This window comes from Bos indicus x Bos taurus, chromosome 9 (genome assembly GCF_003369695.1).
Source record: "Bos indicus x Bos taurus breed Angus x Brahman F1 hybrid chromosome 9, Bos_hybrid_MaternalHap_v2.0, whole genome shotgun sequence".
Taxonomy (NCBI): Eukaryota; Metazoa; Chordata; class Mammalia; order Artiodactyla; family Bovidae; genus Bos; species Bos indicus x Bos taurus.
Genome location: NC_040084.1, coordinates 88,694,955 through 88,713,645, shown reverse-complemented (window position 1 = coordinate 88,713,645; position 18,691 = coordinate 88,694,955). Strand labels below are relative to the sequence as shown.

At 43.7% G+C, this 18,691-nt stretch overlaps 1 protein-coding gene across 1 annotated transcript in view; it reads right to left on the bottom strand.

Moving 5' to 3' along the window:
* AKAP12 (A-kinase anchoring protein 12) overlaps positions 1-18,691 on the bottom strand; it is a 112,825-nt gene that overhangs the window by 33,688 nt on the left and 60,446 nt on the right. Inside the window, exon 3 of the mRNA XM_027551846.1 lies at positions 16,487-16,601. Within this exon, the coding sequence (XP_027407647.1) occupies positions 16,487-16,601 (115 nt within the window). The remainder of the gene's footprint in view (positions 1-16,486; positions 16,602-18,691) is intronic.

Sequence of the window (18,691 nt, the reverse complement as noted above, 5' to 3'; positions counted from 1 at the left end):
CTGCGACTAGAGAGCAGTCCTCGCCGGCCACAACGAGAGAAAGTCCTCTCGCAGCAACAAAGACTCAACGCTGCCCCAAAATAAAACAAATAAAATGCAAGGCAGTCTCAATCATGATCTTCAACTCCCAATCCTGGACTATATAAACTAGCAAGCTGAAAGCAGATTCACGTCAAAGTGTAATCTTCTGAAAATTAGGATATAAGCATAAAGGTGTTTCCCTACCAAATCTGGTCAGGTGTTGGCACAGGAATCAGATTCTCTGCTGAGTGCCTTGTGTTCAAATCCTTTATTCTTCTTAAGACTCTGAACATTGGTATTTGGTTGGTCTAGAGAAGACTGCAAAGTCTTAAAAAGGAGTTGTAGTTCTGGTTCTTCTGATAGCAATGTGGCCAGGAGTAAGGAATTCTTCTAACTCTCTGGGCTTCAAGTGATGGGAGAATAAAGACACCACTAATGCTAATGTTATCTTAAGCTCTACCAAGTGTATTTGAGAGACATAATAAATGTTACCTATTACGCCTAAACTATCTGCTTCCCAGTGGGGTAAAAATTGGTTCATGGTTGACTTATTCTTTTACATATGAAGCACAGATTTTAAACATACACATACACACACACACACATACACATACAGACACACACACACACACACACACACACACACACACGGCTTCCCTGATGCCTCAGTAGGTAAAGAATCTGCCCACAATGCAGGAGACCCAGAAGATGAGGGTTCAATCCCTGGGTCGGGAAGATCGCCTGGAGGATGAAATGGCAACCCTCTCCAGTATTCTTGTCTGAAAAATTCCATGGACAGAGAAGTCTGGTGGGCTCCAGTCCATGGGGTCGCATGGCTGAGACTGAGCACAGCACAATATATAGAGACAAACAGAGGCATCCATATTATTTAAACTGGTGTACAATGTATCTCTGCTATAAAAATGTTGGGGGGGGATGAGTTACGGAAAAAAGACTTAGCTGGGCAAGGCAGTGGTGAAAAGGTTGAGAAATACTGCTTTAAATATACTTAAGTCTCATTTTAAAAGAATCCTTTGAAAAAATACATCTATACAAAGCAAGGATGCCCTTTTATCATCAATTTCTCAGAAATGCATCCTGACAAGAGAAGCATCATCTTGCACTAACAGTAATTAACCTGAGGTTCCTCTGGATCTTTCAGAAGAGAATGAGACCATCTTTGATTTGCCTGGAAAGTCCTTCTCAAAAGGAGTGGGAGGGAGAGGCTAGCTGAAGGTTCGCACTGAGAAGAGAGCACTAACGGTAATGACCTACCCACTGACTGACTGCAGCTGCTCATCTGAAACTGATGTGAGCCCACCAGCAAGCCACACACAAGACTTTAAATTTTCTTCTTCTGTCACTTTTCCTTCTCCCCTTCCTTCCTTTCTCTTTCCCTCACTTCCTTTTTTTTTTTTAGGGGGGGTGTCTTTCTTTCTTGTTGACTGCACCATGTGGCTTGCAGGATCTTAGCTGCCCAACTAGGTGTCAACCCTCACCCTCGGCAGTGAAAGTGCCAAGTCCGAACCACTGGACCACCAGGGAACTCCCAACTTTAAATTTTCTAGTAGTCACATTAAAATGAATAATACTAAACAGTGAGGTTCTTTCTAATACATTTTATCTAACCCTGTATCTATATTTTATCTAGTCCGATTATGCCAATATGTGCTACAAATGAAAAAATATTAGGAAAATATTTTACATTCCTTTTTGGACTGAGTATTTCACATGAAGAACACATCTCAAATAGGATCAGCCACATTTCAAGTGCTCAACAGCCTCATATGGCCAGAGCACAACTTCTAAAACTGTAAAAATAACTGAACGTCTCCATGGACTGAACTGTCTCCTAAGGACAATTCCTGCTTCTTTCAGGACAGTTCCACCCAGCTTCCATCTCCTTGCCTCCTGAACAGAAACCACCATGCTGTCCACTCATAGAACTGTCTTCACTTCTTCAGCATCCAGTCTAGTGATGACTCCTTTGTTTTCTCAGAATCACCCACATAAGCACAAATCCTATAATAAAGCCCTCCCACCTCCCTGTTACTGAGCCACCCATCCTAGAATCCTCCTTACTATAACAGGCTAAGGAAACCTAACTTGGTTTGCCACACACGAGTTCCTGGTGGCCTCTAAGTGGCAAGGAATTAAATTCCCATTGATAGATTTAATTGGTGCAGCTGTCTCTTTCACAATTTCTTAATTTGAGTTAATATATTGAAATCTGGGGCTTCCCTGGTGGCTCAGAAGTTAAAGCGTCTGCCTGTAGTGTGGGAGACCTGGGTTCGATCCCTGGGTTGGGAAGATCCCCTGGAGAAGGAAATGGCAACCCACTCCAGTATTCTTGCCTGGAGAATCCCATGGATGGAGGAGCCTGGTGGGCTACAGTCCACGGGGTCGTAAAGAGTCAGACACGACTGAGTGATTTTAAACATTTAAACAAACAAACATATTGAAATCTATTATTTTCCCACCAACTTTCACTGTAATCACACACAATAATAAAGTGTTTAAAAGGAAATATATATATATATGAAACATCAAAGTGAAAATTGCTCAGTCATGACCAAGTCTTTGAGACCCCATGTAGCCTGCCAGGCTCCTCTGTCCCTGGAATTCTCCAAGCCAGAATACTGGAGTAGGTAGCATTTCCCTTCTCCAGGGGATCTTCCCAACCCAGGGATCAAACCCAGGTCTCTCGCATTGCAGGAGTATTCTTTACTCCCAGGGAAGCTCATATATGTATATATATATGTATAGTTATAGTTATATAACTACCAGGCTTCCCTGGTAGTCTGAAACTATATAAGTTGTATATATATATAAAACTGAAAAGGTCGACTAGGGACTTCCTGGTGATCCAGTGGTTAAGAATCTACCTGCCAATGCAGGAGACATGGGTTCAGTCTCTGGTTCAGGAAGAACCCACACGTGGCAAGGCAATGAAGCCTGTAGGTCTCAACTGCTGAGCCCATATTCTAGAGTCCATGCCCTGCAACAAGAGAACTCACCGCAGTGAGAAGCCTACACACCAAACTAGAGAGAGTGCATGTGAGGCAACAAAGACCCAGTGCAGCCAAAAATAAATTAAAAATAATAAAAAAAAAAGACCAACTAGACTTATTTAGACTGGCTTCAAAAATACTTGCAAAGCAAAAATTTACACTTGCAGTAGTAATAAACTTATTTAACCCGTATTCACATGAATTACAATTTACTTGTAAAGACAACTTTTCTACAAATCTAGAGTGTGACAGTTAATAAAAGTATATCTTTTAAGTCAAGGCAGAATCCACTGCCTAGATGAAGAATAAAATCCGGATGACAGAATTTACTTCTGATTCTTCCATAAAACAAAGTCCTGCTCACCAAAATTTATTGCATAAATTCCAAGGTCATGGGAATTCCCTGGCAATCCAGCAGTGAGGACTCCACATTTTCACTGCAGACAGCCTAGGTTTTGTCACCCTGGTTGAGAAACTTAAGATCTCACAAGCTGAACAGCTCGGCCAAAAAAAAAAAAAGAATGGAATGTTTAGAACACAAATCAGTTCTTAGAAATTAAAAATACAGTAACAAGATAAAATCTAGGGACTTCTCTGATGGTCCAGTGGCTAAGACTCTTCGCTCCCAATGCAGGGAGCCCAAGTTCCATCCCGCATCAGGGAACTAGATCTCACAAGCCACAAATAAAGATCCTGCATGCCACACTGAGTAGAGGCAGTCAGGCAGACAAGGAGAAATGTCATATGACATCCCTTATATGTGGAATCCAAAATGATACAAATGAACTTACTTAAAAAACAAAAGGAGACTCACAGAGAAGGAACTTATGGTGGCGGGGATGGGCAGGCAAAGTGGGAGAGGGTAAAGGAGGGATGGTTAGGGAGTTTGGGGGGAAAATACTTGCAGTGGAAAGAACAGTATCAAGTTTAATTTAAAGAAATCCTTTTGTGCTAAGCAAATAATTCCTCTAACAACATCATTCAAATGTACTTTTGTAAATTATACTCTTCCTGAAACTATTAAATAATCAATAATTCTGAGGGGGAAAAGAAAAAAAAGATCCCGCATGCCACAGCTAAGACCCACGCAGCTAAACAAATAAAAGTATTAAAAAAAAAAAAAAGATGAAATCTAACCTTGAGGACATATTCCAAGAATAAAGAGATGCAAACTACATGGGGAAAAAAGCTTTCCTTAGAACCATTCTAGAAGTTCTAAAATCGGAAGAATAGTAATCCCCAAAAGAGATCAAAGAAAAAGAGGGAAAAGCAAGATATAGCTTCCTAGGAGTGAAGTTTCATAGCTTCCTAGGAATGAAGTTTCTAGACCCAAGAGGTCACATGAACCCAGCGTGTTGACTCAGTGGATTCACATGAAGATTCATCACTCTAAAATCTTCACAAGACGGAGGACGAAAAGGACTCTGTGAGCCAATGAGCTACCCAGGGGATTAAGATCAGAACAGCATCAGGTGCCAATGGTAATAAGACATTTATCAACGTGACAATGAAAGAATCCTCGTGCATCAGGACACAGAGCAGAAATTAACACAAGTGGGGGACACTCAGGGCCAAGGCTTGATGAGCTTGAGGAAATCGTCGGATTTCTGTACACTGAGCTTACAAAGGGAGGCCACGAAGCTTTTTGATGGAGATGACTGTTTTACATCATCCACTTCCACTTTATTTTTTTTTAAAGCTATGTTTTATTTATTTATTTGGCTGTACCAGATCTCAGTTGTGGCATGCAGGATATTCCATCTTCCTTGAGGTACTCGAATCTTTTTTTTTTTTTTTTAAGTTGCGGTATGGGAACTCTTGTGCTCACTTAGGCAGCACATATGACATGCAAATTCATGAAGCATTCCACATTTTGGGGGGCTTCCCTGGTGGCTCAGTTGGTAAAGAATCACCTGCAATGCAGGAGACCTGGGTTCGATCACTGGGTTGGGAAGATCCCCTGGAGAAGGGAATGGCTAACCACTTCAGTATTCTCGCCTGGAGAATTTCATGCAATGTATAGTCCACAGGGTCAGAAACAGTTGGACACGACTGAGCGACTTTCACTTTTTCTTTCATGGGAACTCTTAATCGAGGCATGTGGGATCTAGTTCCCTGACCAGGGATTGAACCCAGGCCCCCTGCATTGGGAGCATGGAGTCTTAGCCACTGGACTGGTCTGCCAGGGAAGTCCTGACACCCACTTTTTTACAACTAACAATGCCTGGGATGTGGGGGTGGGGGTGGGGGAAATCTTCCACTTTATTTACAACAATTACTTAGGGCTTCCTAGGTGGCTCAGTGGTAAAGAATCTGCTTGCCATTGCAGAAGATGCTGGTTTGATCCCTGAGTCAGAACAATCCCCTGGAGAAGGAAGTGGCAACCCACTCCAGTATTCTTGCCTGGGAAACCCCATGGACAGAGGAACCTGGCCAGGTACAGTCCACCTGGTCACAAAGAGTTGGACATAACTTAGCAACTAAATAATAACAACAATGACTTGGAAAGTGGAATTTCTCCTATTTGTATCCCTAACTGCTCCATCATGTAAGGCTGTCTGCTTACCGTCACGGTGAGTGGCGTACCAAAAGGGATGAGCAACAATTTGTCACGTGTCATTTGTCATGTTTTCTTTCATTGACATGGTCTTCATTCTATCTGACGGTAGTTCCTCTGGCAACATCCTTGATAGGGGACCTCCTTTCTATGCTTCTGTATCAGTTTACTTTTCTACACCAATCAATTTTTTCAGTACTTAATCCTTGGTTTAAAGCAAACTAAGTTGTTCTCATGTTTGTGAAGAGTCTGAGAAATAAACTACTCTTTAAAAGTGGGAATACTGAAATTAAAACCCAGTTATGCTTGGCAAGCGTCCATCAAGGACATCCATATCTGAACGTATACATCAGCCCTGGCACTTTTCTGTGAATGTGAGGCAGCTTGTTTTCTCTGGGGACGTTCTGCCTGCAGGAGAAAAGATCAAAGACACGATAAACGTGTCTTGGAGGGCCACGGTGTGGAAAAGGGAGCTGAGTTTGTGCTTTGTGGTTCCAGAAGGCAGCGCTAGGAGCCGGCGGCAGTTGGTGGGGGTATATTTTCACTCCGGTGGAATAACGGGTTTCCTTTTATGGAGAGACTCCCCAAACCTTCAGAGTTTAAGCGGAAGAGCCTCCTATGTGGGAGCAGGAGCCTGGCATAGACAGCCTCGAAGTTCCTTCTCCCCGAGGCTTCTGGGTCCCAAACCCGGCTTTCTGGCTGTCAATCATGAACGCGGGTGTCATGGGCTCAACCGCATACTCTCCAGATTCATACGATGCAGCCCTAACTTTTGACACGTGGAAATGTAGCTTTATTTGGAGAGACACCTTTCACAAAGATGACTAAGTTAAAATGAGAGTGGACCCGAATGCAACCTGACTGGTGCCTTATGAGAGGCCATTAGGACACACAGAGACACCTGGGGTGGGCAAGGCCACGGGGCCAGAGCGAGAAGGCGGCATCGAGAAGCCGCGGCCGAAACCAAACCTGACGCCACCTTGGTCTTGACTTCCCAGCCTCCAGGACTGTGAGAAAATACACGTCTGATATTGAAACCAGCCGTTCTGTGATGTATTATTTTGGCCGCCCCAGCAAACTAACACAGCAGGATAACTGCCTCATGCTTTGGTGTCAGCTGAAACAGGTACATTTTAAGACACATTAAAGCAACCCGTTCATTCAGTTAATTCAATCTAGCATGTATCAATTTTCACCAAAAGTAACTAATGCATGCATTGTTAACTGAGGGGTGGGGTGGGGCTGCCTGATATCACATTGTGAAAGTGAAAGTTAGTCACCCAGTCGTGTCTGACTCTTTGCGACCCCATAGACTGTAGTCCATCAGGCTCCTCTGTCCATGGAATTCTCCAGGCAAGAATTCTGGAATGGGTTGTCATTTCCTTCTCCAGGTATCACACTGAACCTACTCGTTAATTATAAAAGCAGTTAACAAACATTCAAAGTATGATGCTTAAGAACAAGGCTCAAGTGATAGGCTAAAAAGCTGTAGAACTTAAGCTCTTCCAGAGATACATACAAATATAGATCAGAGGATGTACATTCTCAAAGCATCCTTTCATATAATACAGGGACATTGTGCTTGGAACATACAATGCCAGAACCATCTGGGGGATGCTATATTAGGTGAAACTGGGGCTGTTTTAAGAATGTCTTTGAGAAAACATCTAAAGGATTTTTATTCAATAAATGCTAAATTTAATGTTTCCATTCATGGCTTCATCACCATTAGAAAAAACCATTTATTGCCATGGTCCCGCCAAGGGAAAGTCTGAATCTTGGCAGGTTATGTAGACAAGTCCATAGGCCATCTTACCTAGGCTCCTCCTCAACTGGGCCAGAGCATCCATCCTATTCATGGGTGTACAGAGCATTCACCCTCTTCATGGGTGCCCTGGAAAACTGCAGCCATCTGTAGGTAAAGCTTAGCAGTAATTTAAGATTACTGACAAGTCTTTGGGGGCCTTTATCAACAGTTTTCACTCATCTTACTGGGCCAGAACCAGATGCTATTACATGATTCCCATCTTACTTTGTGGCCACACTTAGGAAGCTCCTATCTTTCTTTCATATCTAAATAATTACATAGGGAGACTTTCTTGAATGCTTTCCCAGCTGAACTTTTTGTTCATTAAGGTAAAACTTCAGAGACTTCTCTGGCGGTCCAGTGGTTTAGACCCCATGCTTCCGATGCAGGGGTCACGGGTTTGATCCCTGGTCAAAGAACCAAGATTCCACACGCTGCATGTTGTCGTTCAGTCACACATGCCCTCCTCCCCCCAAAAACCCAACAAACACTAAAATAAAAAAGCAAAACTTCAAATCTAGAAAATGGCTTATAAGAACAGACTGAAAAGAAGAGCATAAAAGTGTTTTTATAAAAAGGCATAATGAAATTGCCAAGTCGATCCCTACCTACCCAAAGTCACCTGTGTATCTTCACTGGCTCATCCATCATTTGGTTATTTTAATGCCTGTATTTCCAGCACTTCTGATGTGACTCAGTCATAGCATTTCAGAGATGGATGAGGATGTTCATTTTACAGATGGAAACTGATGCTCAATGAGATAAAGGGATGTATTCAACTCAAGGTCACAGAAAAAGAGAAAGGCAGCCTGGCCCGGGTTTTACTCTCCTGCACTGAACTGATGGACAGAAGTCTTACTCATTCTTTCTCCCCTTCACACCAAATTTTTCAAGTTACAATGAAAGCAAAGTTTCATCGCCCTGGCAGACTTAAATATACTTCAGAGAGGGAAAAAAAATCTCTATATAGCTTGGTTGTTAGTTACTGAAAAATAAATCTGTGTTTCTTTAAAGATGAAAGCAACAGAGTATTTGTACCAGAAATTTGTCAATGACATAAGTAATTTCAGAGAGGCACGCTAAAAATATTGCTGCGGAGCAGAGGGCTGAATTAAAACCAGTTCCCAGAAACTGCAGACTGTAGGACTTTTGCCTAAGTTCAAGGCCTATTTTGTGAGTGTTTCAAAACATTACAAAACAGGATACAGCTTGAGAAAATGTCATGCAATAATACTGTATTTGAAATAGCAGAGTGTAGGAAGGGAGACCCCTCTCTCTGTCTACCCAGCCCTCATATGTGAGAGCATTGCTGGGAGTTATCATTTAATTGCAGGCAGGTCAGGGTCTGATTTCATGTTTCCAGGCAACACCACCTGGATAACCAATGGTGGGCACCTTCAGAGCCCAGCACTGAAAAGCAGCTTTGTTAGTGCTGATGCAACACAGGAAACAAACAGAGCCTTGGATACACCTAAAGAGCCCTGCATCTGGGGATGCAGGGAATGAATTGATATAAAGGGAAAAATCAAACAGATCCTCCTCTCCCATATGAGTGAAAATGTAATATTGTTAACTCTAAGTTGAAAAACTCTGTGTTTTCACTTATCCAAGTACTATTTGTGAGGGACTTCCCTGGCAGTCCAGTGGTTAAGACTTGGTCTTCCAATGCAAGGGTTGTGGATTTGATCTCCTATTGGGCAGCTAAGATCCCACATGCCTTGCAGCCAAGAAATCAAAATAGAAACGGTATTGTAACAAAGTCAATAAACACTTCAAAAATGGCCCCCATAAAAAAAGAAATCTTTAAAAATATTTTTTTGAGCACTTACTGGGCATCAGACATTGTTCTACGCTCAGGGGACTCAACATGGAAACATACAAATCCCATCCCCACCCCCCATGCCAAGAAATCTCTGCTCTCACGGTTCTTCTTTTGTAGAGACAGGCATACTGAATGCCAGATGTTGACAACATCTGACATAGAGAAAAATAAAGGAAAGTGGGTAGTATTTGAGCAACAGGTACGCCTTCATGAGAAAACTAACAAGGTACCAGTCATGTCACAAACTGAAGAACAAAAGGGACTAACTCATAAGAACATTTCTTCCTGGCTAGGAAAGCCACCTCTCACAGAAAAGCAAGTATTTTGCAGGGGGGAAGGGGTCATCTTTGAACACTGACCTGGAGCAGTGCTTGGGGTACTCAGTCTCCAGATAAAGTTATTAAATGATCAAAAAGCAAAGAACAACAACTTGTAACCTAAGAATGGATTTTCTGTAAGGTAACAAGTTCCACGGGGAGAGTTATGAGCACTTGGAAATAACCTCTGGCCTTTCCCTACCTCAAAGGTTCCAAACACCAGAAGCTGGAAGATTCAAACAGCAAATTCTATTTGGCCAGGACTGTGACATCAGCACCATCAGAGACATGAAATTCTTCACAATGCTGAAAATTCAGCTTGTTGATAACCTCCATTTTTGTTACTATATCTGTGGGGAATATATCAGAATGTAGGAAAGTAGAACCTTGAGAAAGGTAAGGAGCACACTCTCTTAAAGACCGCTGCTGTGGGACTTCCTTGATGGCCCCATGGCTAAGACTCCACGCTTCCATTTCAGGGAGCCCAGGTTCCATTCCTGGTCCGGGAACTAGATCCCACATGCGCACAACGAAGATCAAAGATCTTGCGTGCCTCCACTAAGACCCGATGCGGATGAATAAATAAGACTTTTGGGGCTTCCCTGGTGGCTCAGTGGTAAAGAATCTGCCTGTCAATGCAGAGACACAGGTTCGATCCCTGGTCAGGGAAGATCCCACGTGCCACGGAGCAACTAAGCCCGTGCATCACAGCTACTGAGCCCCTGCTCTAGAACCCGGGAGCCGCAACCACTGAACCCACACACCCTAGAGCCTGTGCTCTGCAACGCAAGAAGTCACCAGAGTGAGAAGCCTGCGGACCACAAGAGAGTGGCCCCCACTCACTGCAACTGGAGACAAGCCCACGCAGCAACAAGCACCCAGCACAACCAAAAATAAATAAATAAGTTTAAAAAAGACGTTTGCTTTAAGTGACAAGATGGGGGATGGGGGAGGTTGGGGGTTGTTTATTTTTCTTGGTGGCGAGGAGGCGTTTTCTAGGACCACTCCCAAGTCAGAGGGATCAGAGCTTTGTTCCACGTGCATGGTTCCAGCAGAAACCTCCTCATCGCGCTGTTCAGCAGAGCAAAACCTGCTCCCCAGGGTGCTGGCTGATACCTGCGGTTGACCCCAGAGGAGCAAATGGCAAGGGCAGAGGTTCCAACAGCAGCTGCATCGCATCTGGTGCAAATGCCCGCACTCAGGGTATGCAAACAGTATAAGGGATATGTGAACAAAAATTCAAAAACCAAGGACAGGATCACCACTGTGTGTGTCCTTTCACACAAGCAAATCTGGCCTGGGAAGGATGGAGAAAACATAACATCCACGGGCTTCATCACGTTTGCTGTAGCTACTCTGCAGAAAGACAAATCTCCAAGAACCCCAGAAACAAATGCCTTGTAAATGACACATTCAGATGGTCTCAGAGCACAGTCACGTGACTGCTCATATACGGCAATGAGTTTTGGAGGCTTTAACAAGTATGTGATTATCAAAACAAAGAGGTCTTAAGTTTTTTGATTTTGCAATACTGACTTTCCTCATCTGTTTGCAAAGAAAATAATCTGATCAATGTATCAGTTCAGTCCGACTCTTGGTGACCCCATGGACTGCAGCACCTCAGGCTTCCCTGTCCATCACCAACTCCCGGAGCTTGCTCAACTCATGTCCATCGAGTTGGTGACGCCATCCAACCATCTCATCCTCTGTTGTTGCCTTCTACTTCTGCCCTCAATCTTTCCCAGTATCAGGGTATTTTCCAATGAGTCAGCTCTTTACGTCAACGGATACTTGAAAAGAAAATCTAAAATTTTAATTTGTAGAAACTTGAAATTTAAAGTTGGACCCAGATCAAGACAGAATTTTTAAAAAATCCTTCTTGTTCAGGCACTCATAGAGATTCATAGAAAACCATATAAGCCACAGACTATAGAGCAAATGACAATCTGAGGTGGGAGGGTTCTTTGTTAAAATCAGTAGAATCAGGGACTTCCCTGGTGGTCCAATACTTAGGACTCTGTGTTTTCACTGCAGGGGCATGGGTTCAATCCCTGGTCAGGGAACTAAGATCCCACATGCTGCTAGGTGAGGGCAAAATAAAACAAAATCAGCAGAAGATTTTCCACAAAACTAATGGCACTTGTGAAGCTCCTATGAATGCTGGGTGTGGCATGGCTAGATAGAGCTTTCTGGTTGGAAAAAAGTTGTATTTCTATATAAGCAGTTGTGATGAATGATAAATTGCCTAAGAAAGAACTCAGAAGGGACTAACTCCAAGGCTAAAGTTCAGTTCAGTTCAGTTCAGTTGCTCAGTCATGTCCAACTCTTTGAGACCCCATGAATCGCAGCACGCCAGGCCTCCCTGCCATCACCATCTCCAGGAGTTCACTCAAACTCATGTCCATTGAGTCAGTGATGCCATCCAGCCATCTCATCCTCTGTCGTCCCCTTCTCCTCCTGCCCCCAATCCCTCCCAGCATCAGAGTCTTTTCCAATGAGTCAACTCTTCGCATGAGGTGGCCAAAGTACTGGAGTTTCAGCTTCAGCATCATTCCTTCCAAAGGCTAAAGTAACTTGCTATAAATTGCTTTTTAAAAAAAATTTTAATAAATATTTGTTTTCATGCTAATTGTATATTCTCTAAAAGAAAGCCCCCAGAATTACATAATCTTCAAGCTTCCTTCAACACACATATACACACATACACACAAACATATATCTGAAACTTATTGCATAGTTTAGAAAATATTTAATAAGCAGGTCTCGTTTTCTATCATTTAAAGAAAGGTTACAAGGAAACAGGATTTCATTTTCATTCTGGGAAGAGGCTTGGTTCTGAATTACCAGTATTTCTGGTTTCAGAAAACAAGCAAGCAAGTCAAAGTGGGAAAATATTGTGCATTCTGGCTGTGTCCAAATATTGTCTGTCACTTTAAATCAAAACCTTTCTAGGAGAAATGTCCCTCATTTGTAGCTTTCTCCTCTCCTGTCCATTGGTCCACCTAAGGCAGGAGCAAATGCCACTGTGAGCCAATCCTCCTAGGGGCCAAAATGGCTCAGATCATTTCTTACTGAAATGGGCAAGAGCAGAAACCAAGGTACCCAAAATCCTACAGTTAAGCATTACATACCAAATTATGTCTTTATTTACATTGCAGTAAGCTGATATGCAGAACACAGTCATATCTGACTTTTTTAACCCCATGACTGCAGCACGCCAGGCTTCCCTGTCCTCCACTATCTCCTGGAGTTTGCTCAAATTCATGTCCATTGACTCAGGTGATGCTATCCAGCCATCTCATCCTCTGTTGCTCCCTTCTCCTCCTTCCCTCAATTTTTCCCAGCATCAGGCTCTTTTCCAATCAATCAGTGGGGACAGAATCACTTTTGGTAAAAATGTTTGTTCCTTGGATGAAAAGTTATGACCAACCTAGACAGCATATTAAAAAGCAGAGGCATTACTTTGCCAACAACAGTCCATCTAGACAAGGCTATGGTTTTTTCAGTGGTCTTGTGTGGATGTGAGAGTTGGACTATAAAAAAGGCTGAGGGCCGAAGAATTGATGCTTTTCAACTGTGGTGTTGGAGAAGACTCTTGAGAGTCCCTTGGACTGCAAGGAGATCCAACCAGTCCATCCTAAAGGAAATCAGTCCTGAATGTTCATTGGAAGGACTGATGCTGAAGCTGAAACTCCAATACTTTGGCCACCTGATGCAAAGAACTGACTCACCTGAAAAGACCCTGATGCTGGGAAAGATTGAGGGTAGGAGGAGAAGGGGACGACAGAGGATGAGACGGTTGGATGGCATCACCGACTCAATGGACGTGAAGTTTGAGTAAGCTCTGGGAGTTGGTGATGGACAGGGAGGCCTCGTGTGTGCTGCAGTCCATGGGGTTGCAAAGAGTCGGACATGACTGAAGGACTGAACTGAACTGAATCACAGGGCTGAAAAGTGAAAGAAATCCCATCTGGACTAAAGAAAGATAGCCAGATCTCTAGTAAACGTGCCACAGATTAGATAGGATTCCAGGCTACCTGGGATGTTCTGGGAATAAGGGCATCTGCTGCAGCCTCTCCCTTCTCTTATCAACACTCCACACCAGTCAGATCAAAAGGCCCCTCGAGGCATATTTCAGTGATCTGCATTGCCGGAAGACTTTCTAAACTCCCCTCAGCTTTCAGAAGAGCTCTCTGACCCAGCCCCTTTTCCCTTCTGGGTCTTCATTCTGCCCCTTGCTCAGTGGACAAGCCTGTGGATGTGTCCTGCACAGCTCGTGCTTGGGGAGATGCTGGTCTGGGTTTAAATCAAGACAGGACCCGTCTCATCGGGTTACTGCTAGAGGTCATTCTGCACAAAAAGTGCACCTCCAGGACCCAGGATCCTAAAAGAAATCAACCCTGAAGGTCTGATGCTGAAGCTGAAGCTCCATTACTTTGGCCACTTGACGTGAACAGCTGACTCATGGGAAAACACCTTGATGCTGGGGAAGACTGGGCAGGAGGAGAAGGGGGCGAAAGAGGATGAGATGGGTGGATGGCATCACTGACTCAATGGACATGAGTTTAAGCAAACTCCGAGAGATATTGGAGGACGGGGAAACCTGGCGTGCTGCAGTCCATGGGGTCGAGGAGTCGGACACGACTGAACAACTGAACTGAACTGAACCGGGACCCACAGTAAACGCTTGTGAAGTGTCAGCTGTTTTATTTCCCACCCCCACCCCTTGGCTGGCAGCCCTTGTCCCAACAAATCTAAACCCAACCTCCCCTCAGGCCCCAGACCTCATCCTACTCCCTGATCTCAAACAAGGGTTTCATCAGAGCTCTAAGGAGCTCTTGTCTCTTGCAAGATTCATTAATCACCACGTTGCCTGGTCTTAACCTCATTTTCATCTTATGGATCCTTCCATGTACTCGCTTATCTCCCCTGATGGGCCATTTTAGCTTTTTCCATCTTTCCTGAAGCACGGGGCACAGTGACTTGGCTATGGAAGGCTCCAAAAAGGCTGTGGCTTGATTTGATTCAAAGGTTAACCATGGGAAGGACAGAGCGTGGGACTTTGGAATCTGAGTTGGGGCCGTTCCAATTATTTTGGTAGAGATCATTTGAAACTCTGACACAGGCTGTGCAGATCCTCCTTGTGTGAGACTATGTGTTTCTAACTTTATAGGGTGCCTGTGGTGCTAAAGAAAGATCACAATTCCCACCAACTTCAAAAGCAGCTCCCTGCTTGCAGCAGCTCCACAGGGGCGGTGAACACAGGAGAAACAGGTTCCACATGTTAGATGAACCTCATCTCACCGAGGCAATGGCCAGTCTCCTTTCACAAGACTTTTCCCTTCATTTGTCTTTTTCACATTACATGTAAGCATCAGTTTACCATATGCCATCATTCTGTACATCCACAGGAGTTGTTAAATCATTCCTTTATGACTAAACAAGATGATGAGACAAGAAACAAGAACAAAGGAAAGTTCTTCTTCCCTTGCAAGAGCCCAACTTGTCAAGGTGCTTGATTCTGACCCTGAGGTATGGTCCCCACCCCGTCCATGGGCTGAAATCAAACCAGTGATAATGTGGTCTCACAGATTTGCTTTCCAATAACCACCCCTCTATGATTTCTGGGATAAAGGTTATAACATGCGCAGTATATTATAGTTGGGGCAAAGAGGTGTGCACCCTGAAATATGTTGTTACTGTTTAGTTGTTAAGTTGTGTCCGACTCTTTGTGACCCCATGAACTATAGCATGCCAGGCTTTCCTCTCCCTCACCATCTCTTAAAGTTTGCTCAAGTTCATGCCCATTGAGTTGGTGACACCATCCAACCATCTCATCCTCTGCCACCTTATTCTTTTGCTTTCAATCTTTCCCAGCATGAGGGTCTTTTTGAATGAGTCAGCTCTTCCCATCAGGGGGCCAAAGTATTGCAGCTTCAAGCATCAGACCTTGCAATGAATATTGAGGGTTGATTTCCTTTAAGATTGACTGCTTCGATCTCCTTGCTGTCCAAGGGACTCTCAAGAGTCTTCTCCAGCACCACAGTTTGAAAGCATCAATTTTTGGTGCTCAGCCTTCTTTGTCCAACTCTCACATCTGTTCATGACTACTGGAAAAACCATAGCTTTGACTATCAGGACTTTGTCTGCAGTGATGTCTTTGCTTTTTACTATGCTGTCTAGGTTTGTCATAGCTCTCCTTCCAAGAAGCAAATGTCTTCTTGAAATACACACCACTAGAAAGAATTCACCTGCCAATTCAGAAGAAATGGGTTTGATTCCCCAATGCGAGAAGATCTCACATGTGACAGAGCAACTAAACCCACACACTACAACTACTGAAGCCTGTGTGCCCTAGAGGCAGTGCTCAGCCAACAAGAAAAGCCACTGCAATGAGAAGCCCAGGCACCGCTACTAGAGAGAGGCCCTTGCTCACCAAAACTAGAGAAAAGCCCGTGCAGCAACAAAGACCCAGCACAGCTGAAAATAAATAAATATAAAATACTTTAAATACATTAACAAAAAGAAAGCAATACAGACTACCAGAAAAATCTTCACAAGGGCAGTAGGCTACTCCAGAGTGAGAAATACTGACTCCTAAACCAAGACCCCAGCATTTTCAATTAGAATCCAACACCAGGCAAGTGGTTAGAACATGGCAACAATAACAACAACAACCAAAGCATGGTTTCAAGATAAGGATGTCTGAGAAAAATGAAAAAAAAAAAAAAGACTTCATTTCATTATAAGCATTGCTATAACCTCCTATACTGAAATATGGGGGCTACAATGGTTGCTTTTGTTATCAGTATGATACTGAGAGTGTATGACAGGTAACACGACAGGGCAAATCCTGCCTAGGTTGTTTTTAATTGTCCTCTGAGGACTCCCTGTTGGTGGTGTTTGCCTTCCATCCCCTGGCTCTACCCAGAGCCAGGCAAGGCGGCTTACCATCTGTGACAGTCACTTCCTCCTCTTGGCCAATCAGGGCTTCCTCCTGGAGGCCGAGCTCGCCTTGCTCAGCTAAGCTGTTGACAGTGGACAGCTGGCCATTCTTCTGCAGGAGCTACGGGGAAGACAAAACCATGTAAACTTGATTTCAATCTTCATGACCAAGTTACAAACAAAACCGTAAATTCAAGAATATAAATCATCTAGAGGAGAAATGCAGAGAAATGGAGGGTTAGTGACAATGAAGATGTAAGCTTTTCTTTTTTTTTTTTCCCCATTGGAATGATCCAGCTATCTTATAAAAGATACAGGGAGCTATAAGTCAGCAGATAGGGCTTTGTATCTGGGTAAAGGTACACACCATTCACACATTCATTCATTCTTCTGGAAACCACTAATAGGCAAGATACACATACCCATCATTCCAGGCCTACTCGAGATGTCACAGTGACTAAGGCGGGTGTGGTCCCAGATGCTTTGAGCTTACAAACTACCATGGAAGACATGCATGTGTGCATGCTAAGTTGCTTTAGTCCTGTCCGACTCTTTGCGACCCTATGGACTGTAGCCCACCAGGCTCCTCTGTCCATGGGATTCTCCAGGCAAGAATACTGGGGTGGGTTGCCATTTCCTTCTCCAGGAGATCTTCCTGACTCAGGAGTTGAACCCAGGTCTCCTGCTTTGCAGGTAGAGTCTTAACCACTGAGCTACCAGCGAAGCCCTGGAAAGCAAGGAAGGCAGACCTATGGAAGGCAGACCTCTGAAAAACATTTTTTACTTTAAAATAATGTTTCCTTGTGATTAGATGTATGTTATGCATATTTGGCTGGAATATACCTAAGTGACAAGGTGTCCTTCTCAGGGAAGAGGGCAGACATTTAAATAAATTACAGCTATGGAAGCTATCATGCAGGAGGAATACATACAGCAAATGACAACAAACAGAAGGCCATGACCTAGGCTGGGGACAGGGGGGTTGTTAAGGCTTCTCAAAGGAAGTAAAGGGAAAGCTGAGCTCCAAGATGCCGGAGCAAGGGGTGTGTGAGCAAAAGGTAAAGGGGAGACAAGTGAGAAGGCCCCGTGGTTCAAAGGCTAGTGAACAAAGAAGAGACACCAAACATGTCTGTTCAAGAGTCATTGTCCTTAAAAATATTACTAAAATGCTCGCTTGCAATCACCCCCATATGGATAGCCCATGCATGACAACAAAAGACCCAGTGTGATGAAACGAAGATCCTGTGTGCTTCAACTAACCAAATAAACAAACAAATAAATACTTTTTAAAAATAAAGTTTTAAGCCAAATGAAAATTGCACAATAACCATTAGGAACCTAAGAATTTCAACAATGCTTTATTTCTCATTTGCCTTAAAACCAACTTCGGGCGAATTCCCCGGCGGTCCAGCGGTTAGGACTCAGAGCTTTCACTGCCAAAGGTCTGGGTTCAATCCCTGGGTCAGGGAACTGAGATCCCACAAGTCAAGGGGCAGCCAAACAACAACAACAACTTAGGGAGGTGCTACTGTTCCATTTTACAGATGAGGACACTGAGGATCAAAGTGATTACAGAAGGGGAGGCTGGCTGACCACAGGTCTCACAGCTCAGCCATGGCCCAAAGGCCAGGTTCACCACCAACTACTTCCAGGGAATTGCCAACAACAGTTTTTGGAGGACCTGTTACCATGCACAATGATAAAATGCCTTAAAGAGTATCGCATAATACCCAGACCTGAGTTTTCCAAAGAAATCTCAAAGCTGGTCACTTTGTATGCATCATTTCATGCTGTTTACAGGCCAGTGGAGTACCCTGGCCAAATCACTGAGTTCTATCAGAGTCTTGAAGGGACTGGATCCAATTCAAGACAATCAATCCAGAAGGCTTGCACAGTGCTGAAATTGATTTCACCTGGCTGTTCCCTGCTCCTAGCAAAGATGCCCTTCAACTGTGAGAGCTGCCTCCTGAAATAATATCACTGTACTTTAATGCTCTCACTACAGATGGGATCACTGGCTTCAAAATGCCCATGCTGAGTCCACGTATTAGACACGATGCTCAGATTACATTTCCACTTAAAGTCTTCTCTTACCAAAATATGAAAGATGGGAGTTTTAAATGAAACTTAAAGACAAAAGCGGGGGAGACTGGGGTGGGGATGGGCTCTTCACAATGCTCATCAGCAAAAATGTTGGCATTTAAGAGTGTT